The following is a 27,835-nucleotide window of genomic DNA, read 5'->3' as shown; positions in this document are numbered from 1 at the left end:
GGGGGGACTTTTACTTTGAAAGTTATTTAAACGTAGACGGATCTTACGTGTGTTATTAACTATAGGCTTCATCGCACTTCACCCAAGATTTCCGAAAGAAGAATGACGCCCGGCTAAAGGAACACTAAAGATGGGTCTGTGGAGTTTGTCAGCTATTAAAACGATCCCCTAGACTGTAACCAGGCGTCTGAAGTGATTTTCCACGGACTTTGACATGATCGATACTTTTCTCACCGCTATGTTTGTTTAACTCACAGCAGTTGTAGGAAGGAAACAGCAGAGGAAAAGGAACCGACTGCGCACTGATGGCCCACTAAACGCGACACTCATCGGGAAGATTAACGTTACTTTTTTTTTGCAAACTCTTTAACTGCAGCACAAATGCTTGTATTTTAAATATATTCCTTTTATATAAGCACTAAGATTAATGAAATATGTCCAAGACTACGTGAAGTCCCGATAGGTTGAATATTAGGGGTTTTTCGTTTCTTTATTGGGCTAAGAGTTGTTTTGCTCGCGCTGATCGATCATACGTATCCCTGACGTGGTCGATCATGGCCACAGACGTGATAGTGTCCGAAGACGTGTCAAACCAGAGAGATTTAAGTGATATGAACGCCAACAAAACTAACCCCGAATCCGACACACCCAATCGGACGTTCGAGACGCTGGAGAATAGAAATATAAGTAGCCCTTCATCGTCTGTTTATTCTGGTGAGGCAATATCTGAGAATTACATAGCAGGGGATTTGGTGCAGAACGGAGACAGTCCGATCCAAACCGGAGCTCCGCCACAGGAAGTAGCAACTCCAGACAATGGACAAAAACAAGGCGTGAGTACGTCAACTCCAGTCCGACCGCAGACGCTCTTTTCATCAGCTGAGCACAATGGAAGGTAATGTTGTAATTTGCTGTATTATGATGAATTGATCTTTCTACCCAGAAGGCATTTTGGCCATTGTATGAACGCAGTTATAATTCGCTAAATGTATATATATTTTTATAATTCGCAGCACTTCTGCCCAAACTTGTCAGTAAAGGCACGCGGCTCACTAGGATTTTAGACGCAGCCATTGGCTGTCAATCACTTTAATGCTGCTATTGTCACCTTTTTATGAAGGGTGTGGACTAAAATACAAAAGGTGTGCCTGCGGGCTATGTATAAACTTGCTGTTTTCCTGCTTGAGTATATTAAAGACAGAATCAGATAGTGTTCTCAATTATTGTAAAGCCTCCTTTCAAGTGTGTGAATAAGTTCAGGGGACAAAATAAGACCTAAAATAAGTCTGTGGTTTCCTTTCAGGTTGACTGGCTAAAATATACAAATGCAGGTGTTTATAAAGTATGTTTTTGAAAGAAAGTATAATTTACTTGTCATTCTTCATTTTATTTCTCAGTTTATTTCTTGTCATTCATTATTGTTGCATTGATTTCCCTTAGCAAAATTAACCATGAATGTATTGTAGCAAAGCTGTAGTAATCTTGTTTTTTTGTTTAAAACTTGTTCTTGTGAGACCGTGGTAAATTAGTTTACTATAGTTTTACTGCAAAAAAAAAAACATGGTTACTATAGTCAAACCATTGGTAAACGTCCACTGAATGAAAATTAGCGGCATCTTGTAGTGAGGTTATGAATTGCAACCAACAGCTCACTCCACCGCTCACCTTCTCCTTTTCGAAGCACGACAGTGGCTGACACAGGACTTAGATGTCATCACGTTTTCGCTTCTTTGCCGAAGGAGAAAGCGTATTTACAAAACGCGCTCTGTAGAGCAGTTTGTCCTTGTAGGGCTACTGTAGAAACAACATGGAGAATTCCATGTAAGGGGACCCACAGTGTATAAAGATAAACATTTCTAAGATAATAAAAACATAAAGCTTCAATATGTGAGGTCTTTATGCTACTCTGAAGACATAGCCTAGTTATGTAAAATATATTGCATTTCTATAAATAGATCCTCCAATAAATTACACACTGGACCTTTAAGTATCGTAAGGGTTGCAATTGTAATCAGCGATGATGTCACACTGGCCTTAGCCTGCTTCGGCCGCTAACATTTTCTGTCGTGCAAGCTCCGGTATTTCCTTCAGGAAGTGTGAATCTAGTCACATCTACATTTCTGTGTCACCTAAGTCTGGATTATGAAATCTTTGCACAGACATAATGGAACACGTACAATAGGAATTAAGCCAGATACGTGAGAGAACATGCCCTGATGTGTCCCATGACACAGTCTTTTCCAAACAGTTTGGTGTGAATCGCAGCTTGACTCAATTCTCAGATCTCATAGGGAGGGTGGCTAAAAGAGCAGCAAACATACCCTCTGAAGGAGTATGATGACTACCACATGGATGGCATGGCAATTAGCTCCCTGCCACAGTTAACCAGTATGCACGTACCCCCCCCCCCCACATTTGAATGTCAGCCTCGCTTTGAAATGGATAAACAGCTGGTAGATGAATGACTCCTTTACTGAAGCTAATTCGTTTAAATCAGCCTTGTGTTGCAACAATAAACAAACAGGCCAACTTGTGATTAAAGGGATTGTTGGGCTTGTGCTGTGTTGCGCAGAAACTGTGGCTGTGTTTCTTACGGTATGTATACTGTGCACAGTATGCACACTTTCTGTATGTGTGGAATACTGAATGATCTTTTTTTTAGGGAATATTTAGATGTATTTATTAATATTTACCAGTATTTGGAATTTATTTTTATATTTAATATTTTTTCTTAAATATATGCTTGTATGTGTTTCTTAATACAAAATTAATATGGACAGTGTACAGACATATATTATGTAAACACAAGCTTTTATTCTGGATGTGATTAATTGCGATTAATCGTTTGACAGCATGCAGCCACCCTGACCTTTCGTTTTCAGTGTTGCTAATAGTCTATTTTTTAATGTCTCATCCTTGGTTCATCATTTATGACCAAGAGAGATATGATAATTTTACACTAAATTGTAATAAAAATGCAAAAAATAGAGATAATAACTGTACACTAAATTAACCATAAAACCAAACCATCATCTGACAACAATGCACACTACTGTATGAATTGCTTTTTGCATACTTTTGTGTCTGTTGTTTGTGCTGTTGGGTGTAGACTCAAGTATAAACACATTATCTACCTTAGCAGCAATGCATCCCAGTGTTTTGGTGATTATTTTTTGGTATTTGTGATCTCGAGGAATGCCATGTCCTGTCCATGATCTCGCTGTGTGAAATCGCTTTAGTTTTAGCTAGGGATGCATCGAAACGAAAATTCTTGGCCGAAGCCAAACATGATATGAAACACTTGGCCGAAGGCCGAATAATACCAATACATTTCTTCTATTTATTAAGCCATTTTTTTCACTATTGCACAAACTGAATTCAAACAAAAAATTGAGCCCTCTCCGTTCATGAATAGCCTATATCAATTAGGCCTATAACTGACTGCTAAAAGAATGTAATGTAAATTACTCTGTACCCCTACAATAAAACACTTCATTAAAAACTGTCATTCCACATTAGGCCTATAAGCTAAAAGTACGAATAAACGAAAACTGTTGAATTATTATAGGCTACATTGCAAAATGATTTTAAGAAAAAAAAACATCCAATGCAAGCAATTCTGACTGATGCTGACTGACAACCATTTCAGTTCACGTCTCTCCTCCAAACTCCGCACACAAAAACTGACTGTTCTCTCAGAAGGTGCACCCGTGGCCGGTGTTGTGCCGAAATTCGACTCCCCGTGAGATTACGACTCCCCTACTTCTGATTGGTTCATTCACTTAGGATGCTGCTTTGCGATTGGTCCCTATCTCTAAATCCTGCCCCCACACCTAATCCTAACCCTAACCTTCGTAGGGGAAAACAGGGGAGTCGTAATCTCACGGGGAGTAGGATTTTGATACAACACCGGGATGCACAGAACATACTTTGACAAGTTGTTTAGTACAGGGAACTGTGTGCACGCGACCACTGTATGATGTCAAAGGATGTCGCGAGCGGCGGGGCTACTGTCAGACAGCCCGCTTCCATCTGAAGTAAAGTTACCGACCGGTAAAGACACTTTCATTCGGAAATTTACTTCCGTGCTGTGTCTTTCTCTGACACTTAAAAATGCTCCACACACTGCCGAAATGTTTGCGGCAGTCATAAAGCGCACGGGTCTCTCTCTTCTCTCTCTGCGCTGGTTGCTGCTTGATCGTATCACGAGTCATGTTCGGTAAAATTTATTCGGCCACTTCACATATTTGGCCAAACACCGAACATGCATTTTTTGCTATTTTCGGTGGCCGAACATTCGGTGCATCCCTAGTTCTAGCGAGAAAGGCACCCTTGTTTTGTTTGTCCTTACGACAAAAAACTTAACTCTGAACATGGTCCAGGAAGTTATGCCCTTTTCAGGGTCACCACCCAAATCTTTTCTCAAAGGTGAACAGTCTTTCGGCCGGTTTGATTTGTAAAAGAGCTTACGGCATATGTAACAGAATTTGTTGTGCATGACATTCTTATGAAGTTGAAATGCCTTTGTGTTTGAGATTAGCACCCTTAAGAGACCCAGCATACTGCGGGAGTTCAGAAGTATTTGACCATTTACTCTTATATGCCACAATACTCGAGGTCCTAAAAGTCTTGTTTGTCAGATCAAACCTCCTTTTAACCATTTCTCAGTTTCTGCATGTGTGAATGAGTACCAGCTAATATCCATCTTGGACTTTTGGCCCCGTCAACACATACAGATTTTTTTTAGCGAGTTTATCACAAGCTATATTTTGGTGCGTAGTGTATGTGTTTCAAGGCCAAACTGGTTGCCTAATCGATAATTTTTCCCCCATCAGTTTTGAGCATCAGGAGTCGGTCGCTACAACAGAGGCGAGGCTGAGAATGGAAGGGGTGGAGCTTAAGGAGGAGTGGCAGGATGAAGATTTTCCCAGGTAGGCTGCGACATAATATGGCTATGTTTGTGTAGATGTATGTTATGTCACAGCAGGGCTGAGTGTGTTTATTTGGGTTGCTAGGCCACTTCCAGAGGAGGAAGATATTCAGCTTGACGGGGAGCTTTTCACCGGTTCCTCTGGAGACAGAGCACCTGGTAAGCTACAAGTGTACAGTGAACCCAAAAAGTATTTGTGAGCCCCCAAATAAGCCACACAAATCTATTAAAGTCATTCGTTATAATGAATAACACTTCATATTTTGTTAAAGTATATCCAACTTGATCACACTTATCATACTTTTTACTCCGCTACATTTTCTAATTAAAAAAGATTTGTTTACTTTTAATATTTAAGAACATTAATAATCTAATACTTAACTACTTTTAATACTTTTTAGTATTTTTATTTTTTTATTCTGTAAACATACTTGAGTAAAAGTACTAGATTTTTATTGTACTTAAATATTCAAGGATTTTTTTTATTGTATTTGTGAAATAGAATAATTGTATTCATGAAGTAGTAGAGTAAAAAGTATGATTATACTGAAGGTCTGGGAACTTTGGCCGCTTTCTTTCCCACCCAAGAGGCCATATGACTGACAGTTAAAGCAACATGTTCGCTTTGTGCCGCGTCATGTTTAGAGGCGTGAAAATGTCCCTGCAGTAACAGACTAACGAACGTGTCAAAAGTTAACAACAACAACAATGATTAAAAGTTAATGCCGTGATTTTCGCATACTTTTAAGAATGATGCGTTTAGTGGATCGTGATGGATTCTTATTGCAACTGATGTAAACGCGACCACTTACTTCGATCAGACGGCTTTGTGTTGTTTCCAGGCAGACCGTTAAAGAATGCGACACGTACGTTTCCCGGAAATCCTGTAAAATTCAACCAATCAGATGACGACTTTGAACGTGCTGAAGTGTTACCAGAAAAGTGTGCCTTATGCATCTGGGTCCGTATTCACAAAACATCTTAAGGCTAAAAGTAGCTCCTAACTTGCTGATTTAGGAGAAACTCTTAAAAATAATGGGCGTGTCTGTCCTAATTTTAGGACTCCTATATTTTTGTGCTAAGAGTATTTCATATAGGGTTTTAGCGTTAAAACTGGCTCCTAAACCTGTCAGACGTTAGGGGTAGTGAAGAGGAATCTTAAGTCACTAAGACCAACTCACAACAATCCTAAAATGGCTGTAACACCCGCAGTCTCCCTTGAAACGTGAACATTTTTGAAAGATTTCATGACAATGATCTTAACCATAAAGACTACTTATATATGCTAACTGTTTATGAGACAGGCAAAATGCTTACAATTAGCTGAACATATACTTTATATGAACATATGTATAGTTTATTTGCAAAAGATAACTCCTTTTTTAAAATAATTCAAAAATCATGTTGTTTATTGCGTTATCATGTGTTTATTGTATTTGTTAGCTGTATTTTTTAAGTTATTGTTACTTAATAATAAAAAAAAACGGTTTGATTGATATTAATTGGAATGCACAATAAAAACTTGAGTTATCTGTTTTTGTAAATTAACTCTTCACTTGTTGAATTAGTAATTTATTGTATATTTTATCATCTTAATTTGAATACGGCATTAATTATATATTAAAATATTTTATTTTATTTACATTTTTATTTTAAGATCTTAATTTAAATATGTCAGCATGAGACCACATTCTATAATATTTCTACGATTAAATTAGACCCATCCTCTATATCAGTCAATCACTGTGGTTATGGTCAGTAAACTTGCTGACATCATCCATAGCAATGAGGTCGACCCTGCCCTTTTTCTTAGCTTAATATTTCTTTCTGTTCCTTAGTAAAAGTTGCTCTCAGCAGCGTTGTGAATAGGTTTTAAGTGGAAACTCTTCACTAAAAACTTTTACTGCTGTTTAGGAGAGCTCTTAGTGTTAAGATAAAATGTTTTGTGAATACGGGCCCAGATGTTCAACCAATGGTCATGTCTGAGGCTGAGACTTGATTATCCTTTAAAATGCAGTGAAGTAAATTTTTTCCCAAAGTAAAAACACTGAGAAAGTACAGATACTTGAAAAATGTACTTGAGAGTAAAATACTCAACTCCTCTCCACCTCTGAAAGCAAAATGGCACTTTCAAGCAAAATGATTTTACATAATGATGTATATTAGGTTTTTAAAGAAAACAGATACACCATTTTAAATTTAGATCGTTTTAGACACTCTTCGGTTGTGTTTCTGCTGTTTGCAGCTCCGCAATGTTATGGACTGAGCAGTGCAAAGAAAACCAAAAAGAAGCTTTTGGCTCCAGACATCAGTTTGAATCTGGACCGCAGTGAGGGCTCGGTCCTGTCGGATGAGCTGGATGAGAGCACAGAACTGGACTTGGATGAGATCGACACGCCCTCCGACAACAGCAACGAGTTTGAGTGGGAAGGTATACTAATAGTTACTGAAATACAGCTTTTATTTTTATTTATTACGTTTTAAATGTTAAAAATCCTGATAGCCAACCTGACTAAAAAACTCCTCACCCTCAGATACTAACATTACATTCATGGTTCTTAGACGGATGATGTGAAGTTCCACTTAGTTAAATAGTGTTGTGTGTTCTTGTTTTTCTGTCCTTCTGCTCTCCTCTGTCTGTACCGGAAGGATTGTTTCTTCTCATTGGTTTGCGACAGGCCTCAGGCCTGCGGTTTGTGGTAAGGTTACATGGATTGTCTCTTATTTGAACCCTGATCAAATTCAACCAAACTTGTTTTATTATTTTATTTCATGTGGAAATGTCACTTTTGTAAATGTACGGAATGGCACTTTAAATCAAGTTTTATCCATTTATTATTTTTGTGGTGGAAAATGTTAATGGTTGGATTTTGATTTGTGCATGGATTTTTCTCCAATCTCATCAGATCTGATTCTTTAGATCAAGCTCATTTTGGTTTGGTTTGCTGATCAACATTTCTGCTTTTGTTAAAGTAAAAAGAGTTTGAGGGAGTTCTTCTGTGGATTTTTCTTTCTTAATTATTATTATTTTGATTATTATTTTGATTGATTGATAATATTTCTAAATAAAAAACCATGGTGCATTTGGCCGCCTTACACTTTCTTAGAACAGATTGTAAAATGTTTATTATTAAAATATATATATATATTTATATATGTGTTTTTTAAACCATTAAAAAAAAAAAGAAATTCCCATGTTGCTTTGACCTTGGTGGCTATTAGTTGTGTATCAAAACTAGTCGTATCTTGGATAAACATTTCCACTGAGCATGATGCAGTGCACTCTGGGGATTGTCTGCAGATGATACATGTGATGTCGGCCGAGATTTTGTGCCAAACTAGGTATATAGATACATAAATATATTGCCTAACATGTTAAATGGCCTTTTCATGAGAATCCTTCATTTTATTTTCCTTAAAAACAACACCTAAATGGTATAAGGCTCACTAGGTCTTTTTTTTGGAGTCTTGAAGTATTATTAGCTTTTTCGATTACAGAACCGCCTTGTTTTCTGGTTATTGATATTCCTTTATTTTCCTGTCCTCAAATTGTGCATACTGTAGCATAGTAGTGTTCTGGTTGGTAGGATGTTAAAAACTACAAGTTTTTTTTTTACCAAGGCTGGCTTGTCATCTTAACACTAAGTTAAAACTGTTGCGCATACATATTCTTAATCTGTTTGTACTACAGGTACAAATGATAAATCGGATCATGAGGTTTGTTATGGGGAAGTGTGCTAATATTAGTAGTTAGGGAAAAAAATTTGTTGACTGACTTTGAAGGCAGAAAACCAGAGCCGTATATCTGACCAAGATATCGTAGAGACTAAAAACCACTCACAACATATCAGTCACATAGCAGATAGCAACATCATGGCAACAACATCTACATGGAAAAATCCCACTTGCTTTCCAAAAAAAGTAAACATGTAGTTTGGTTTTATTTAGTTTTGGCATACAACGGTTTCTTAAACAAGGTTTTCTTTTTTGTTTAGTGCTCAAACGAGACTTCGACTGATATGATAAGGCAACAGACTACAGGATAGATATGATTTTAGGTTCAGCTTTGACTCTGTAATGTTTGCCTGAGTTTCTCTGGAAACCTGTCAAATTTCATATGATAGTGAATCAGAAAATCAGCATACACAAAAACAGACACGCATGCAAAAAAAGCAAATCGTGAAGCGAATGACACTCAGTGATTCTCTTGCCAGATGACCTCCCGAAGCCTAAAAGCACCGACCTGCTGCGTAAAGGAGTGGAGACGGTGCAGGAGTACTCCGGCACGGAGGAGCGAGAGGAAGGCCGTCGCTGGAGAGTGTTCCGCATCGGAGAACAGGACCACAAGGTGGACATGAAGGCCATTGAGCCCTACAAGAGAGTCATCAGCCACGGAGGTCAGTGACCTCAGTTTGAGCTCATCTAAAACTTACAGAATCAATACATACAAGGACGTTTGTTGTTTGCACCATTCAAGAAGTGGGTTTCTATTATTAATAATCAAAATTGACTGGTCATTAATTTCCATCAGACACGCCAGTCAGATCAATAGAATGTTTTAAGATGAACTCCTCTAGTTTTATGTACATTTATGAAAGAGCGCCTCAAGTTGTTCTCGAAGTAATACTGCAGCATTTATTGTGTTGTTGTGGGGACAAACCAACCACAGACCTGCCATGAATAATGAAAGACCTTCTAAAACATCCTCCAGCCACAAGAGACTGAAACCATATGGCTCTCCTTTTTTACCTCTTTTGTCATCTAGCTTCTGTTGTTTTTTTCCGAATAAATCTTTTGCTTTCCAATTCCATTTACACGGACTCCAGATTCAACCGCATCTTGTTGTTTATTCTGATTTGGATTAGTCATTTTTTTATTACTATAAATGTGCAAGATAAATATTTATAGCTTTCTGTAGGCAAACGTAGTTTCTCTTTTCACAGGTTACTATGGCGATGGGTTGAACGCTATCATCGTCTTTGCTGTTTGCTTTATGCCCGAGAGCAATCAACCAAACTACAGATACATCATGGACAATCTCTTCAAGTAAGTTGGGTTGTTTTCAAGTTGAGCTGATCTGTCCTTCCTAAATGACTGTATGGCCCTTTGCATAGGGTTTTTTAATCTTTTAGATGGCACGGACCCCCGAAGTATGATCATCCTCATGTGAAGAACCATGTCTTAACATTTGAAATCCATCTATATTTATAAGCACCTGATTTATAAAAAATTATAAATCTATAAATAGTTACTTCTAAGTTATATATTTATATATGTTTTCCTCTCTTTATTGTAATGCACTATACTGTATTAATTTTGATCTTTATATTATTTTTTTATGTACTTAATCAAACAATGAATTTTAATCTATTAATAGCTATTTTTGTTTAGTTGTAATCACATGTTTCAATACTTTCAATCTACTGTACTTATTTATTTTAGCTTTATTATTCTTAGCATATTTTTTTCATTTCTTAATAGCTCTATGATTATCTTAATTTTTGTTTCATGATATGCAATACTTCAGTATATTGTTACACCCCTACCACGACCCCTGGTGGTCCTCTGACCCCAGTTTGAATGCAGTTTAATTTATTTTAGCCAAGAACCGCCCACCTAAAGGGCCAGTGGGGACCAACAAACAATTATTGACAATCCCGTTTTTTGGTGATGTTTAATAGCAGGTCAATTAAAAAAAGCAATTTTATATTATTGACACCGCCGTGCAACAGTTGACTGTGGTAGTGCTGTCTATGGTGAAAACTGACTGTTTTAGGCTATGATTTTACCTTTTTTAATTTGATCTAAAACATCATAACATCCGTTTGTTCTCAAACATCATAAAGCTCTCAGCAATTGTTTGGGTTGTTTTAACTGCAAAGGTGATGTTGACAGGCCTACACCCACTGATCTATATAAATGACTGGATTGCTCATGACGTCATTATACTTGAGCTACCGCGCCACCATGTTGGTATGCCCAAACCTTCTATTAAATGAATAGGGAGTTATCACATATTAATGATAAAACAGTAACTTACCAGTCCCCGTTTGTATATCTAAAGTCTCACAGTACATTCTTTCAACGCAAATGTCTTAAGCATGTAAATGGTTAATTATTTAAAGTCGGGAATTTTCCCGTATTATGAGATGTAGAGTGAGTTACGTTTATTTTTATTACAGTAGCTTATCAGATCAACAGACTAACTAGACACCTCAACAAATGTCAAATGCTTATTCTGAAATCTAAATGCAGATCGATACAGGCTGTATATGTTCTTTAAGTCATGAAGCTTTATTTCTAAACATTTACACATGTGCCATTACAACAGTGTGCAATACACACTCGGATACATTGATTTCTATACGTTGCTACATAAACATTAGAAAAAACATTTACAATTAATATATATACGCATGTGAAATAAAAACGTATCGCGCGCCTAATAAGATGAAAAACTGCTTATTTTAGATCGTCATTTTGACTGCAAGTCAATGGCGCTCTCTGTCAGTTGGGTACACCAAGATGGCGGCGTGATCGCTTCCGGTGGCTTCACCTCCTGTCGTTGGTTTAGTGTTCTACTAGGCACAATCCAGTCATTTATATACGTAGATCAGTGCCTACACCTCATACCCAGATGTTTGTGAAACTAACTCTGTGTTTGTTTCAGGTATGTCATAGGAACCCTAGAGCTGCTTGTAGCTGAGAACTATATGATTGTTTATCTAAATGGAGCCACTTCACGTCGAAAGATGCCCAGTGTGGGTTGGCTTAGAAAGTGCTATCAGCAAATAGATAGGAGGTAAATACCCACTTTATCCCACATGCAGTTGGGAGAGTTTGTGGTTGTCTTAATTTTTTTAACACTATTCTGTGTCACAGGTTAAGAAAGAATCTGAAGTCTTTGTTAATTGTGCACCCGTCCTGGTTTATTCGCACCCTTCTGGCCATCACCAGACCATTTATAAGGTCAGTCCTTGTTTCAGTACATGCCTTAGTATCCGTTCATTTCTAAAACCTGTTTTTATTCAAATCTTTTCATGTTTAAAACTTGCTTTTACAGCACAAAGTTTAGCCAGAAAATCAAATATGTGTTCAGCCTTACCGACCTGGCTGAGCTTGTCCCGATGGAGTATGTGTCCATACCAGACTGCATTAAACGGTAAGTTCCCCTTTATTATGCTCCGCTTCGTATTCATTCTTTTATCTATAAGAGAACCACTTCCCTTTTCTACAGGAAGTGTTTTGTTTCTGCAGTACATGCGTTTTAAATGAAACGACAGTTTAACAAAACAGCTGTATCATTCGGTTACGCTACATAAATTCATAAGATACTCTTCTGTCTCGGCAGTTTTTAATCTTTAGCGTACTGATATAAAGTCCTTTTGCATCCAAGTGCTGCCTCCTGTTGGCTGTAGTTTCTCCAGAAACTCTGTATGCCCTAACCCCTTCTCCCTGCCTTTCCTCTAAGGTTTGACGAAGAAAAAAATAGGAAAAAACAGAAAAGGTATCTGTATTTTCAATCCGGAGATCCCTCCCAGATCTCTGTAGACTTGATCTGCATTGCACAAAACTAACAATCATTTGGCTAATTTATGTTGTGTGCTTATACTTTAGACAAAAAATTTGCTTTGTCCTTTCCCTTCTTGATGGTATAATCTTCTATCACAAAGGCAGCTGCTGTCACTTAATTTTGCGTTCAGCACAGTTTTGTCATACCAGATGCCGCGAAGTTAGACATGCACCATTTCAGCCTTGAAAAGATCCTCAAATTCTAGTTTCATAAATTGATTTGATCAACAACAATGTCTACAACCAACTTCTTACACCACTGTTATGGATGAACTTTATTCAGCATGTTTCTTTAGACAAATGCACTAACTGTGTTTAAAATAAACATCACACAGATTTAGATTCTGACATTCTGTCCGATCGGTACTGCTGTTGTCAGTATGGTATGTATGACTATAACAAAAATTCAGACTTTATGGTGAAGGATTTAAAAACTTAAAGGGGGTAGTTCACCCAAAAATGAAAATTCTGTCATTATTTATTTACACACCCTCTTGTCATAACAAAATCTGTATGCCTTTCTTTTTTCCGCAGAGCACAAACCAAGATAGATTTTAAGAAGGTTGGTAACCAAACAGCGCCGACGCCCATTTGCTTCTATTGTATAGACACAAAACCAATGCAAGTGAATGGGTACTGCAGTTGTTCGGTTAGCAACACTCTTCAAAATATCTTCTTTTGTGTTCTGCAGCACAAAGAAAGTCATACAGGTTTGAAATGACAAGAGGGTGAATAAATGATGACAGAATTTTCATTTTTGGGTGAACTATTACTTCAAGTCACGGTGGTTCACATAAGTGTTCTCTTAAATCTGTTTGTGTAAAAGCATGACTAAATAATGCACATTCTCACTGTTCACTGCATGTGTCACCACTGAACACCTTTCCACAAAAACACTTTGGTTTAAGCGTTAACATGCTGGAGTTTAGGCTATGTTTACGCTAACCCAGCTTTGTGTTGTAAACGGTGTGTTGCAAAAACGTTGAGAATTTTTTTTTAAAAACCGCTCCATCAAGTAAACCAAAAGGTTTTTTTGCAGTACAGTCTGACAGAAAACTGTTGAGAATTTGCTGTATACCCACTTGATTTCAATCTGTCATGGCTTTTCAAACACTTAGTCCTTTGAATTTTCTTTAGCATCTACTATAGAATTAGTATTGAGAGGTTATATTGTTACACAGAATGGCTTCAAGCATTGGTATAATATTTATTTCATTCATTATCTATTTTCACGTGTTAGTCAGCAATATAGATTTGTATACGTCAGAAACTATTTAAAAAGAACTTTGTGACAGCGACTTGCACTCACAGAAAATAAAAATTTAACCCCAGTTTGCATAATAAACAATGCGGAATCAACTGACTTGAGTTCCACTTTTTTTTTTACCGGAATCAAATCAGACATTTGATGATCAAACTAACCCTTTGAGCCATGAGACGTATTTTGTCATCATGTGATCTCATCCATGTTTTGGATTGTGTTAAAACTAGAGCTGTCAAACGATTAATCGCGATTAATCGCATCCAGAACAAAAGTTTGTGTTTACATAATATTTATCTGTGTACCGTGCATAATAATTTTGTATTTATAAATACAAACACATACACATGAATACATATTTAGGAAATATTTAAATATATTTATTTATATTTACCAATAATTGAAATTATTAATAAATGTTTATACATTTTTTGATTTTTCTTAAATATATGCATGTATGTGTATGTGTTAATAAATACAAAATGATTATGCACAGTACATAGATAAATATTATGGTAAATATTAGGTTTATTCTGGATGCGATTAATCGCGATTAATCGTTTGACAGCCCTAAAACAATCTATTTTCAAATCAGACGAAGTTATTAGTTTGATTATGAGGCTCGTATAGTATCATCATCCATGTTTTTTCACTGTAGGATTGACCAGGACATGCATGGAAAAGTGGAGATAGCGACTGCCGCGGTGCCAGAGTAAGCTGAAGGAACCAAGAAGCTGGAAGAAGAGAACGTAGAATGTTGGATTTCTTTTCTTTTAACTGGAAAACACAAGATGTTGATGTCAGACACGTGCCTTTATCACCGCCTGTTACGTTATAAAACTGTTGTTGTCCCCACCCCTTTGCAATGTTTTCCAAACATCTGTCAGAAGGCATCTGTTTTCTGTGCGTCAAGCATTTTAATCTTTTATGTACCATTTCAATACGTAGATACTGTCAACGTTGTTCTAGTATTATATCTCGCTTGTAGGCACTCCGTTTTTGAACTGGTTGATGCATGTTCTACATTACATTTAAATATCTATATTTATATTCGAACGGTGATAAAGGAGAAAGATTAATATATTTTTATGATGGAAACGTTATTTTTAGGGCCTCAGTCCTGCATCACCTGTCATCTGCTTGCTGATCGTCTCGTTGTTTACTGCTGGATTTTTCGTGTGATTTGTGCACCAGGAAAACGTGCAAAGATGACCAGAAGACTGAGATGATGATGATGATATGTGAAAATATATTGCACCAGTAACGGTTCTTCGGTTCACTTCCATTAAATGGTTTGGTAGGGTGGGGCTCTTGTATGTTATGTTGCAAGTAAACGTCCACACAAAAATCACATTGTCATTATGTTTGAAACTGAATTCTGTTCAACACTCGCAAACTGCTTTTGTTGTGTCATTGTTTCTTGCAGGATGTGAGAAATCTCTTTTGTATAGGCAGTAGTAGTACAATATAATTTGAGCTAATTAAGAACAAAATAGGCTTTTGTGTGTGTTATTGATAAGTGGCTTTGTGGTCCTTCATATGCTGGGGCACAAACATTTCTTTTTTCTTTTTAGACACCAGTTGAGGGCGCTGTATCGCCACTTTAGTTTTGTCACCATAAAGGGATAGTTCACCCGTAAATATACCTTTATTTCTTACGCAGAGCACAAAAGAAGATATTTTGAGGAATGCTGGTAACCAAACAACATTAGCTCCCATTGATTTTGCAAAACCTCTGACACATTTCTCAAAGTATCTTCTTTTGTGTTTTACAGAAGAATGCCATATGCAGGTTTTGAATAAGGTTTTTAAGGTGAATGATTTAGTCATGGGAAAGCCAACCTTTTAAAAGTAAAATTATTTGTGTAGACTTTTCACTATTACATTAAAGCCTCCAACATCTGCCATTGTTGTGTTGTTGTTTTACACTTGGATGCATCTTGTAGAGGAGATTGGGGACGGTTGCAAGATGGCTTATTCCTCCTGTCAGGAATGAGCTAGAGTGATGATGATGCTCATACGGCATATGCTCAGTTAGCCCCTTGAGCCTTTTGGAAAAATCAGAATCAGAAGAGCTTTATTGCCAAGTGTGCTTGCACACACAAGGAATTTTCTTTGGTGTTGGAAGCTTCTAGTACAGACATTCAACACAATGACAATACAATATAATACGATTTACAGTCTAAAAGATTCTAAATTGTGCATATATAAAATAAAGACTATTTTACAGAAAATGGGGGATAATAACATATAAGAGACATTGTACAGGGTAGTATATAGTAGAATAAACATATTAACAGATTGTATGTACACTTGTGCAAATGGATAATTTAGTAAGTAGAGGTAGTGTTATATACATGTATACATAAGATGTAGATATAATAAGGCACAATAGTGCACACTATAGGAGTAGTGGAAGTGGAATATTGCTCTTAAGGAGCAGTTATCTGTTTAGGAGGGAGATTGCCTGGGGGAAGAAGCTGCTTCTGTGTCTGGAAGTCCTGGTGTTTGGTGCTCTAAAGCGCCGGCCAGAGGGCAGCAGATCAAAGAGTTTGTGTGCTGGGTGTGTGGAGTCAATGATGATTTTTCTTGCCCTGTTTTTCACTCTGGAATCGTACAGGTCCTGAAGTGTGGGCAGAGGAGCACCAATAATTTTCTCAGCACTACGAACTGTCCGTTGTAGTCTTCGTAGGTCTGATTTGGTGGCCGAGCCATACCAAACAGTAATTGAAGTGCACAGAACAGATTCGATGACCACTGAGTAGAACTGGGTCAGTAGCTCCTGTGGTAGGTTGAACTTCCTCAATTGACGGAGGAAGTATAACCTCTGCTGGGCCTTCTTTACAATGGAGTCTATGTGGGACTCCCACTTCAGGTCCTGAGAGATGGTGGAGCCCAGGAACCTGAATGACTCCACAGTATCCACAGTGCTGTCCAGGATGGTGAGGGGAGGAAGTGATGGAGGGTTCCTTCTGAAATCCACTATCATCTCCACTGTCTTGAATGCATTCAGCTCTAGGTTGTTTTGACTACACCAGGCAGCCAGCTGAGCAACCTCCTTTCTGTAGGCAGATTCATCACCATCTTGAATAAGGCCAATGACTGTGGTGTCATCTGCAAACTTCAGGAGTTTGACAGAAGGGTCTGTAGAGGTGCATTCGTTTGTGTAGAGTGAATATAGCAGTGGAGAAAGAACACATCCTTGAGGAGCTCCGGTGCTGATGGTACATGTGCTGGATTTAAATTTTCCCAACCTCACTAGCTGCTGCCTGTTCGACAGGAAGTTAATAATCCACTGACAGGTAGAGGTTGGCACAGAGAGCTGGGTAAGCTTGGGCAGGAGGAGGTCTGGGATTATGGTGTTGAAGGCCGAGCTGAAGTCTACAAACAGGATCCTGACGTAAGTCCCTGGTCTGTCTAGGTGTTGTAGGATGTAATGCAGTCCCATGTTTACTGCATCGTCCACAGACCTGTTTGCTCGGTAAGCAAACTGGAGGGGATCAAGAAGTGGTCTGGTGATGTCCTTCAGGTGGGCCAGTACAAGTCTCTCAAATGACTTCATGACCACAGATGTTAAAGCAACAGGCCTGTAGTCATTAAGTCCAGATATTTTGGGTTTCTTCTGTACAGGGATGATGGTGGAGCGTTTGAAGCATGAAGGGACTTCACACTGCTCCAAAGATCTGTTAAAAATATTAGTGAAGATGGGCGACAGCTGCTCCGCACAGACTTTCAGGCAGGAGGGTGAGACATTGTCTGGGCCTGGTGCTTTTCTGATCTTTTGTTTGCGGAAAAGCTGGCAAACATCCTCTTCGCAGATCTTAAGTGCAGGTTGAATGTCAAGAGGAGGTGTTAATGGTATAGCAGAGATAGGGTCAGGGCGGGTGTGAAGGGTGAGACTCTGCATTTCAAAACGACAATAGAAGTCGTTCAGGTCGTCAGCCAGTCGTTGATTACCCATAGACTGAGGGGATGATGGCTTGTAGTTGGTAATGTCTTTCAGGCCTTTCCACACTGATGCAGGGTCGTTGGCTGAAAACTGGTTCTTCAGCTTTTCAGAGTAGCTTCTCTTAGCTGCTCTTATCTCCTTTGTCAGTGTGTTTTTGGCCTGATTATACAAGACTTTGTCCCCACTTCTGTAAGCATCTTCTTTGGCCTGACGAAGCTGTCTCAGTTTCATTGTAAACCATGGTTTGTCATTGTTGTATGTTAAGCGAGTCCTGGTGGGAATACACATGTCCTCACAGAAGCTGATGTAGGATGTCACTGTGTCAGTTAACTCATCCAGATCAGTGGCTGCAGCTTCAAAGACACTCCAATCCGTGCAGTCGAAACAGGCTTGTAAGGCCCGCTCTGTTTCGCTGCTCCATCTCTTTGCTGTTCTTGCTACAGGCTTGGCAGATTTAAGCTTCTGTCTGTAGGTCGGAAGAAGATGAACCAGGCAATGATCAGAGAGACCCAGGGCTGCTCTGGGAACAGAGTGGTATGCATCCCGTATTGTGGTGTAACAGTGATCCAGAATGTTGCTGTCTCTGGTGGGGCATGTGATATGCTGCCTGTATTTTGGCAGCTCACGGGAGAGGTTTGCTCTGTTAAAGTCCCCAATAATAATAATAAGAGAATCCGGGTGTTGCTGCTCCGTGTCAGTGATGTAATCCGCCAGCTGTTGCAGCGCCGCGCTCGCACAAGCATGTGGAGGAATGTAAACATTCACGAGAATAAACGAGGAAAACTCGCGTGGCGAATAAAAAGGTTTGCAGTTGATAGAGAACGCTTCTAAGTACGAAAAGCACATCTTCTTCAGTGTTGTTATATCTCTGCACCAACCTTCGTTTATATAAAAACATAATCCACCACCACGTGTCTTCCCTGTTGACTCGGCAATGCGATCCGCTCTGAACAGCTGAAAACCCGGCAGATGTAACGCGCTGTCCGGTATGGTGTCATTGAGCCATGTTTCTGTGAAACAGAGCGCAGCGGAGTTGGAAAAATCTTTGTTTGTCCTGGTGAGTAAGAGTATTTCGTCCGTTTTGTTGGTAAGGGAGCGGACATTCGCCAGGTGTATACTCGGCAGCGGGGTCCTAAATCCGCGTCGTCGGAGTCTGACGAGCGCACCCGCTCGCTTTCCCCGCTTGCGTCTTTTAGAGCGTTTGTACAGAGCTGCCGCTCCTCCGAGTAAAATGTCCAGTAAGACGTCTGAATTACCAAAATTAGGGAAAAGATTGATAGAAGGGCATTGCTTAATGTTAAGCAATTCGTCCCTGGTAAAAGTGATTAAAGAAGAGTAGCTTAAAACAGGAAAAACAAACAAAAAAGACATAAGTACTAGAGCACTCCAAACCGAGGCAGCCATGCGCGGCGCCATCTTCGGCGCCAAAATCTGACATATGTGACCATTCCTAGCCAAACCTAATTTCAAGATGAAAAAGTATTTTTTTTTTAATGCTCAGATCGTTTCCACTGAGCGGTACGGTTCGGTACGGGAAACCCGTATCAGGCTTGCGTTTCCACTGCACAAGTTGCAATCGACATCACTTGATATGCGCGGACACCGGAAAGTAGCGATCGACGTCATTCTCGCGCGACTAAGCAATCCGTAAACAACAACAGTGGAGGACATACAGCAGATCCTGTTCTTGCTTCAGATCCTTGTTCTTGTATTCTTGTCTCGGCTGTGTTTTCAAAAATGGCGCTTCCTCTGTTGTAGTTCCCCTTGTAGCACACGCAAGTGACGATTCTCTGTAAACCAATCAGCGGTCTGCAGTGAGACTAGCTCCACCCATTATGTTGCGGTACTATTGGTAGTACTGTGCTAGGTAACCTTAGAAAGGGTCCCAAAAAAGTGGTACGGTTCGCTATTTTCAGCTACCCACCTACACTGCTGTCACGTGGGTATGTTTCATAATATACGCACAATGTTAAACAGACAAAGTCAAATGTTGCAACTGACCCAATAACAGTGGACAGTCGCAACATTAATTAAAATATAATAAAAAATATTCTAGAACATAATTTTGCAATTTCTTAACTTCTTAAATGCGTTTTTACATCAGTGTTGTCATAAGGGACAGTTGCAACAACATGCTGCAGCTGTCCCTACACTAGCAGCGATGTGGGTTTAATATATAAAAAATTTGGCTTTCTCCTAAAAACAGTCTCTGAGAAACTGAGGGAAATACAAAAAGTGTTGCAACCGTCCCCAGTTCCCCCTATATAACCTGAAAAACTCCTATAGCTATGTATCTCTAAGATAAGAGTTTTACATTTTATCCCATTTTATATGTAACTATTAATTAATAGGCTATCTGTGTCAGCACTAATAGAAGAACAGAGAGACTTTGATTTTCTCAAAAATACAGAATGCAAATAAAACATTAATATGCTAGTCAAAAGTATTATAACGCGCAATGTAAACGAGGGACCTTAAGATATAGGCTAGGTTATCAGACATTGTTTGCATACATGCTTATAAACCCACAGTTTACTAAAACACAAAGTGCAAACGCCGGATTGCTTACAGAATGAATGGGCAGCCGTTAGTCCTGTTAAACAAAATTTACCATCCGTTTACTCTGAAAGTTGTGTTGACACATGCAAATAGGCCTGCTTCACGCAAAACTGAACATTTACACATCAGTGTCCCAGGTATGTCTTAGTGTTTCTATGTAAATGTGCGGCTGTTATTATATTATACTGGCTACAGTATTAATGTTAGTATACTTTTTCACTCATGCGGCACTACCTATGCGTCACTTTAGTAGGCCTATTGCGTTTTTCAGCCCACTATAAGAGCCTCAATATGACAAAATTATTTAAAATATGACAAAACAGGCATCAAATATGCTAAAATACCTAAGAATTTAGATATTTATCTGTGTAATGTTTATTACAACCCCCTGCTGAAAAAAATCCCCAATAGAAATCATCGCAGAATTAATAATGGTTTCTATACAAAAATACCATAGTCTATTCGTTTTTTTCCATTAAAACCATTTCAAAATTCATTCTTGTAGTGCGTTTTCGACATTATTTCGATAGGATTTATTGGTGTTCTATTAGTTCCCATCTGCCAGATAACATCCATTAGACTATAGTTTCTATTAAACCAACCATTATAATAATTAAATCCCTTAAATGTTTTATTGTGTTTTGGGATATATACACAGCCTACATATATATCTATAATACATAAAAAATTTCCGATTTTCCTAGACTATATTTAAAATATGCACTTGGTTCAGATATTAAAATGAATGATTTACCATATTGCATTATAGGCCTTTATTACAGTAGCCTGTATTTTGTTTCGTAACGGCAGTAGGCCTACAGACGTTCATTATCTACGTTCCGTGACAGTGGCTAGTCCTTTCCAACCTCATCTCATTCACAAAGCCTTAATGATCAATATTTATACAGAACGCACCCAGTGCTTATGGAGAGCAACATTGTTTTTAAACACAGAAATTTCTATAACCACTGCTGTTAAAGGGAAATAAATCTGAGTGCTTGAATCCAGTTGTTTACTCGTTGTTTGAATCTGAAATAACAGAAATAAGCATTGCCTCATGAGGAATTCGCTGTGCCCTGTTGATCGCAGGTGCGGTTATCTTAACTTGCCATTGTCGTGAAAATTGCTTGTTTTGTTTTCTGTTTTTGTCTGTCAAGAAGGTTTTGTTCAGGTATGTAATACTTTGTTTCCCGCTATTGTTTCCATTGTTGTAATTAGCCTAGCATTGTTTTTAGTAGAAGGTCACAGAATGTCTTTATTACCAATATTGAACCATCTGTTTATATTTTACTAAACCCCTGGGAAATAAACATGTGACAAAAACACAGTTTTTGAGAGACATGGGAATTCTGTGAATTAAAATGAATAAACCAAAAGCAACAATACCCAACAAACAGACATAAAAAGAACAGCATTTGGATGTGACGATTCTGAAAGCGGCACTTACCTTACTATGGAAAATCGCAAAAAAAGCTTGAGAGCTTACATGGGTAATTAAACCACCAAATGCTCACCTCTGTGCTATGGTGAAAACCTTTTGTAAAAACATTTTTTCATGGTAAGGTTGACATTTGCATTAAATTGCCCAGCATTGCTCTACTTACTAAATTATCCATTTGCACAAGTGTACATACAATCTGTTAATATGTATATTCTACTATATACTACCCTGTACAATGTCTCTTATATGNCATAAAAAGAACAGCATTTGGATGTGACGATTCTGAAAGCGGCACTTACCTTACTATGGAAAATCGCAAAAAAAGCTTGAGAGCTTACATGGGTACTTAAACCACCAAATGCTCACATCTGTGCTATGGTGAAAACCTTTTGTAAAAACATTTTTTCATGGTAAGGTTGACATTTGCATTAAATTGCCCAGCATAAGATGTCTGCTAAAGATCCGGAAAACATCTGCTATGTAAAAACATCTGATAAACGTGAGAAAAGTCAGTTTTACTTGCTGCCGTCTTTCTGAAGCCTCATATCTCCATATTTCGTGATTTTTATTTTTGGTCATAAATCAAATATAGTTACCCTTTATATTTGTCACTGGGTTTTGCAGACATCCAACCATAACAAAATGATTAAAAAGTGCTTGTCAACTTTAACAACACAATATTTAATTGAATCATTTACAAAGTACAGTGTGTTTTTTATTTCCTGAAAAACAGTGAATTTGGACATCCAAAGTTGAACTTCCTAAAGCTAGGCCTAACTTAAATCTGTTTGCATGGTATATTGGCTCCGCCTGTATATAAAGTGCTTTTTTTAGTTTATTCCTTTGCGCATTTATTTCATTATATATATGTATATATGATAATGTATTACTAATATATTATTAGTAATATATTACTTTCAAGTCAAAGTTTCGAATCTTATATACAACATTTACATAAATACCACAATCAAACCTATAGCATCATAAAAAAATGTCTGATTTTTGGACCGTTAATAATGACCGTCCATAAATAGCTTTGTATCTCAAAAAAGCCTCCATGCATTTGATCGCAACGTTGTCTACTTCAGGGTCAAACTTGTTTGCTAAAAGTTGCTTTTGCCTGACAATCCATCTCAAGTCGCCAGCTCCATAGACGCACACTGCCCGTCTGTGTATCCCAGTGCATGGTGGGTAAGGAGCCCCATTTTTCAGATCGCCTTCATGGTAGCTCCACTTCACCAGACGAGCGACTGCATTCATGTCCGACTGCTCGTATTTCTTGTTTGGAGGGTTGGATCCGGGCACTGAAGGCATTCTTTGTAACGTAGCCCACATGTGCTCATCCGGGCTGTACGTATCTTTCTCCCACTCCATGAATTCTTGAATCTCTTTGCTTTTGCAAAGATGTTCCACAAACTCTCTTGAAACCACAAAGTAAGCACTTCCAGAGAACATGGGTGACTTTATTGGCGGGGGCGTCTTTTTAACGTCTGTCTGTCTCACCACGTTGGTGACGTTGTGATGATACATCCAACGGGCTTTTTTGTGTTCACTTGTGACCTCAGACTCCATACTGTTCTTCCCGTTGAGATGTTTCATGGACCGCACCATTTCCGCATTCGTTTTAATAGGAAAATCAGTGCCGCAGGTGTTGAGCAGATATCTCCACTGAACGGGTGATTTAAGTAGATCCTGCATGCAGTTGACATCCGCTTGAACTCGAGACCAGGAGGCGTAGACCACGCTTTCTAGTTTACTAGCCACAAAAACATTGGGCAAACAAGACACAATGGCCTCGACGGCTTCTTTGAAAACCTCCGGAGACTTTTGGTCTACGTGAACACAGTACACGTTCTGCGGAGCGTAAACAGCTCTGAGCAACCTTTCGAACATCTCGATCTTCTCATGGATCACCATGGAATAAGCAATGGGAAAATCTCTCTCCTCTTCACTGAGAGAAACAGTCATAAATCCACTGTCTCGGATGAATGCCTGACAGTCCGTGGTTGAATTAAGATAGAAGGACTCGGACAACAAGGACGTTCTCTTTTTGGAGGCCAGGAGCTTGCCGAAGTATCTGCTGTCCACCCCGTCCATGTCTCCTTGGATGATAGCAGAACAAGCCTGAAGTTCTTCAACACTCTGCTTTAGTAAGTGACTCAGGTCCCGTTTTGCCTTTTCAGAGCATTTGTTCTTCTGTGAATTCAGTAAGAGGAAGGGCACTGTTACAGTCACCGAAAAGATGGAGATTATTTTCAGATACCTTTGCCTGGTAAATCCCATTTTCAGCCGTGGTGTCAGGAAGACAACTGTCAGAAAGTAGGTCCCGGAGAAAAGCAATGTGAGTGAGGTATTACAGCGGCTTCTTGTGTTTATATAGCACGGACATTAGGCAAGAAGGAAGGCAGATCAAACACAAAGGGGAAGGGCCAACTGCTGTCAAAATGCATAATAATGATTGTACAGCAGAGGTGTGGCTATCAACTAGCAGATGTGTTTATTAAGGTCGGAAAGAGCATTTAGGATTAGAAAAACTAACTTTTTAAACATTCAAACATTTCTGATAATCATGTACAAGTTTAAAGACTTAAACTGTCTTACACTGTTAGTTGAAACGGTCTTATCTTTATGTTTGCAGTTTAATGGACCATTTAAAAATTTAAAAAATGTAAGTGTTAAAATAGTTGCTCATGGGCTAACAGATCTCTTTTATAAGCAGGTTCTTGTGGTTTTACGTGTTTGATCAGCTCTGCAAACATGGAAATATGTAAAGCAACTTTTTACAAGCCCTTCAAAAGACTATAATCTACAACATTTAATGAAACTTTTGTGATTCACGCATTGATTTTTATTTTATCACGGCAGTATGCATAGCAATTTTTTTATTATGTTAATGGTACAAGATGACTTAGATTACCTGCCCCCGCATCTCGCAGTTGTGGCCTAATGGTTAGAGAGTCGGACTCATGACCAGAAGGTTGCCGGTTCGATTCCCAGGGCCGGCGGGTAACAACTGAGGTGCCCTTGAGCAAGGCACCTTACCCCTACTTGCTCCCCGGGCGCTGTAGTGATAGCTGCCCACTGCTCCGGGGGTACGTGTGTTCACTACTCTCTGGATGGGTTAAATGCAGAGGTCACATTTCGTTGCCTTGTACATGTGCAATGACAATAAATTGAATCCAAATCCAAATCCAAAACAAGTACGTATATACTGCCACGGAAAAAAAATAAGAGACCATTCTAAATGTTTATTTTTCAGCATTTCTAGTTGTATTGTGGTCATTCCAGTCTGGTATCTGTTGAATTTCAATAAAATCAAACCTCAGGAGTGACGCAAAGGCATCCAACAGCAATGTGAAAGACTGACAGTATAAAAAGACACCAGAGTTATTATAGTTTTATTAATATTTTAAATTAGCTTTTATTTTTAGATTTTTAGTTTTAGTGTTAATTTTAGTTAAAGTTTTAGCAATTTTGGTATATGCTTTTGTCATTTTATAATTTATTGGTTTATTTTTAAAGTTGCTATATAAGATTATTTAATTTTAATTTTAGTTTTATTTTAGATTTTGTTTATTATTATAATTTACTGCTTTTTGTCATGATTCTGCCTCATCTTGTCATGTCTTTCTTGATCTTGTGGCAGAATCACAGCAGGATCCCCTGTTTAATGTGGAGAGAAGCATTTTGGCTCACTTGGCTTGCCACATGCTCTCTCCGGTCGCGTCTCTGTTCCCGCCCTCTCGTTCCTCGTTTAGCTCTCCTTCAGTGTTTCATCCCCTACACCTGTCCCTTGTTAATTATCCTCTGTTAGTCTCCCTATATATTGCCCTTGTGACTATTGTCCTGGGCTCGTTCGTTGTGCTTGTCTGATGTCTATAGGTGTGTTCGACTTGACGCGGCGCTGTGCAGATCGATAGAAATCTGACTAGAAGCAGTGCATGCTGGTTAGAAATGTTGTCCGACTTCAACCGGCGCCGATGCCACGTGACCTTCACGTGTGGCATCAAAGTACTGCGAGAGCGTTTCGAGAACAGCCGCCTTGCTCAGCCGGTGCAGCATCTCAGGAGCGGTGTCGGTACACGATCCGGGATGCCTGCACGATCCGTTCTGTGCATGCGCGTAATTACGTAGTAAACTACGTCACGGTTTCCCTACACTATTGGTATCACGCATGCGATGAAACACTTGACGGCCAGGCGGCACAACTGGCGGCATATTTTTGTAGACTACATTGTGTTTTTCATTTAACAGTTCACGGCGGGTCTATTTTGATGTTTTTAAATGTAGCTTACGCTATGCATTACGATGTGTTTACGTGGTTGCTAATCCAAAATAATAAAGGAGTTGTTACATGAACATACACGATTTTGGTTACATGTGGAATAAAGTCTGAGTCTTTCTGTCACTGCAAACCTTCAGTTTCCTCCATACTCCCCTTTGAGATTCATTGCTGTATGGCATTAGGCCTACTTAACTTGCTGTGTTTCGATCTGATGTCCGTAGTATTGTCAGAGACGGTTTGTGTCGTTTTTTTATTAAAAGCTGCTAATATTAGTTAACTTTAAATTGAGTAATTTTGTATTAGTATATGGTCTATATAGGCTAATATATCTATCTATATAATCTAAATGAGGAAAATAATCCCTTCAATGGTGTTTACAGAAGACAATAAGGAACATAATATGCATTTCTGCCTAGACTATCCCAAGTCTGGGGAACCCTTACAGAGTATTTCAAAATGACAATGGAAATGACTTGAAAGAACGCATAGTTTGCACACACAAGTGACATGAGACCAGAGGTGGACAGTAGTGAAAGTCGCGGCACAAAGGTGCGCAAGCGTGGAACAGATCGTGCAGTGTCGTAAATCGTCGCAAAACAGAATTATCATTTGCGCATGCGCGTATTCTACCACGTCATTATGCGCATGCGCGGACGGATCGTGCAGGCATCCCGGATCGTGTACCGACCAGCGGCTGCACCAGGCTGTGATGACGACATAGCTTTTCATGATTGGCTAGATAAAGATCACGTGCGTTTCGGGTTTATTATAACACCCTCGGTTCAACTAATACTTATTAATGCATGTTTTAAAAACAGCTAAAACTCTGTTCGTACAAATATAATAAACATGTTATGTTATGTTGTGTTGTGTTGTTAAATAAAATGCAAATTAAATGCAGACTCTGTTCATAATGAATAATATATTCTTATGTTTACCATGATTTTTAGGCACACAGTGTTAAGCAGCACATAACATTTGCAATATGAAGAGTTTATGGTTGCTACTTTTTAATTTAAATGTTTGTTTATTGGACAAATCCACTATTGTAATCCACTTCAATCGCACTTTGAAAAGGAAACACCGTGCGAACGTCACTGCGGCAAGGAGCAGGTGTCCGACTTGACTGCTCCTTTTTCAACTCCTCCCTCTACTGCAAGCGGCTAATCTCGCCGATCGGTCTGCGCAGCGCCGCATGAGCTCGAACACACTTTATGACTTTGTGAGTATCACCTTAGGCTCGTTTGAGATGGCCAAATTCTGTGCAGAACCAATCACCGGTGATCAGCGCGAGATGCATGCAGGTAAGAAATGTGTCCGAGTTACGTCCGCCTTGCTCTGATTCATGCTGACATGTGTCAAAAAACTCTCGCGACGGCCAGGCGGCTGAATCGGATTCTTTAGTCGGGCGTAGTTGCCTCTCCGGTTCTCCACCGACTGCGCTGATGAAAAGCACGATGGGAAACAACTTGCTAACGACACATCTTAAATGCTCATTGGGCAAGAATGTCATCTGATATCTTTTTTCTTAAGTGTTCTATTAATAAGTCCATTAACTGAAGTAGGTTTTGAGATTCATATGTCATATTACTCTTTTCAGATTCATACTAATCTTCCATAATATAAATCTTCAGAGGGTTTAGGCTGCATTAGTTAGATCAATCGGAACCAAAAACACAACTGATGTACTTGTTGCATCAAAGAGTACAGAACAGTACTCTACTCTCAGCCAGTCTTGTCTCATTGTTCCAAGGTTACCACAGCGAGCAGGATGCAGTTCATGGCCTGACCTGATGGTAGAGCGGAGAATGGGAAGTGGGGACCTGACAAGAGCTGAG

At 38.9% G+C, this 27,835-nt stretch overlaps 2 protein-coding genes across 3 annotated transcripts; one reads left to right on the top strand and one right to left on the bottom strand.

Annotated features, from left to right (window-relative positions):
• The first annotated feature begins 65 nt into the window (after positions 1-65).
• bnip2 (BCL2 interacting protein 2) lies at positions 66-15,672 on the top strand. Of its 2 annotated transcripts, XM_057329498.1 has the most exons (11): positions 66-895; positions 4,836-4,931; positions 5,016-5,089; positions 7,176-7,361; positions 9,145-9,327; positions 9,874-9,976; positions 11,601-11,732; positions 11,813-11,899; positions 11,994-12,092; positions 12,402-12,437; positions 14,422-15,672. In XM_057329498.1, the coding sequence occupies exons 1-11, from the start codon at positions 555-557 to the stop codon at positions 14,477-14,479; spliced, it is 1,395 nt and encodes a 464-aa protein (XP_057185481.1). In that variant the 5' UTR covers positions 66-554; the 3' UTR covers positions 14,480-15,672. The 2 variants fall into 2 exon arrangements, with proteins under 2 accessions (XP_057185481.1, XP_057185482.1); XM_057329499.1 differs by lacking the exon at positions 12,402-12,437 and having other exon boundaries at positions 14,422-15,671.
• A 6,362-nt stretch (positions 15,673-22,034) lies between these two features.
• Positions 22,035-24,092, bottom strand: gcnt3 (glucosaminyl (N-acetyl) transferase 3, mucin type). Its single transcript, XM_057329500.1, has one exon. The coding sequence runs from the start codon at positions 23,993-23,995 to the stop codon at positions 22,694-22,696; it is 1,302 nt and encodes a 433-aa protein (XP_057185483.1). The 5' UTR covers positions 23,996-24,092; the 3' UTR covers positions 22,035-22,693.
• Positions 24,093-27,835: the final 3,743 nt, after the last annotated feature.

The sequence above is a fragment of the Triplophysa rosa genome, linkage group LG3 (genome assembly GCF_024868665.1).
Source record: "Triplophysa rosa linkage group LG3, Trosa_1v2, whole genome shotgun sequence".
Lineage (NCBI taxonomy): Eukaryota > Metazoa > Chordata > Actinopteri > Cypriniformes > Nemacheilidae > Triplophysa > Triplophysa rosa.
This window is presented reverse-complemented; position numbering and strand designations above follow the sequence as displayed.

Excerpts from the sequence above, each read along its gene's own strand:
- gcnt3 (XM_057329500.1), bottom strand. The coding sequence starts at position 23,995 with ATGGGATTTACCAGGCAAAGGTATCTGAAAATAATCTCCATCTTTTCG.
- bnip2 (XM_057329498.1), top strand. The coding sequence starts at position 555 with ATGGCCACAGACGTGATAGTGTCCGAAGACGTGTCAAACCAGAGAGAT. Across the intron at positions 9,328-9,873 it reads GAGAGTCATCAGCCACGGAG|GTTACTATGGCGATGGGTTG; the intron begins GTCAGTGACCTC and ends CTCTTTTCACAG. Across the intron at positions 11,733-11,812 it reads TATCAGCAAATAGATAGGAG|GTTAAGAAAGAATCTGAAGT; the intron begins GTAAATACCCAC and ends TCTGTGTCACAG.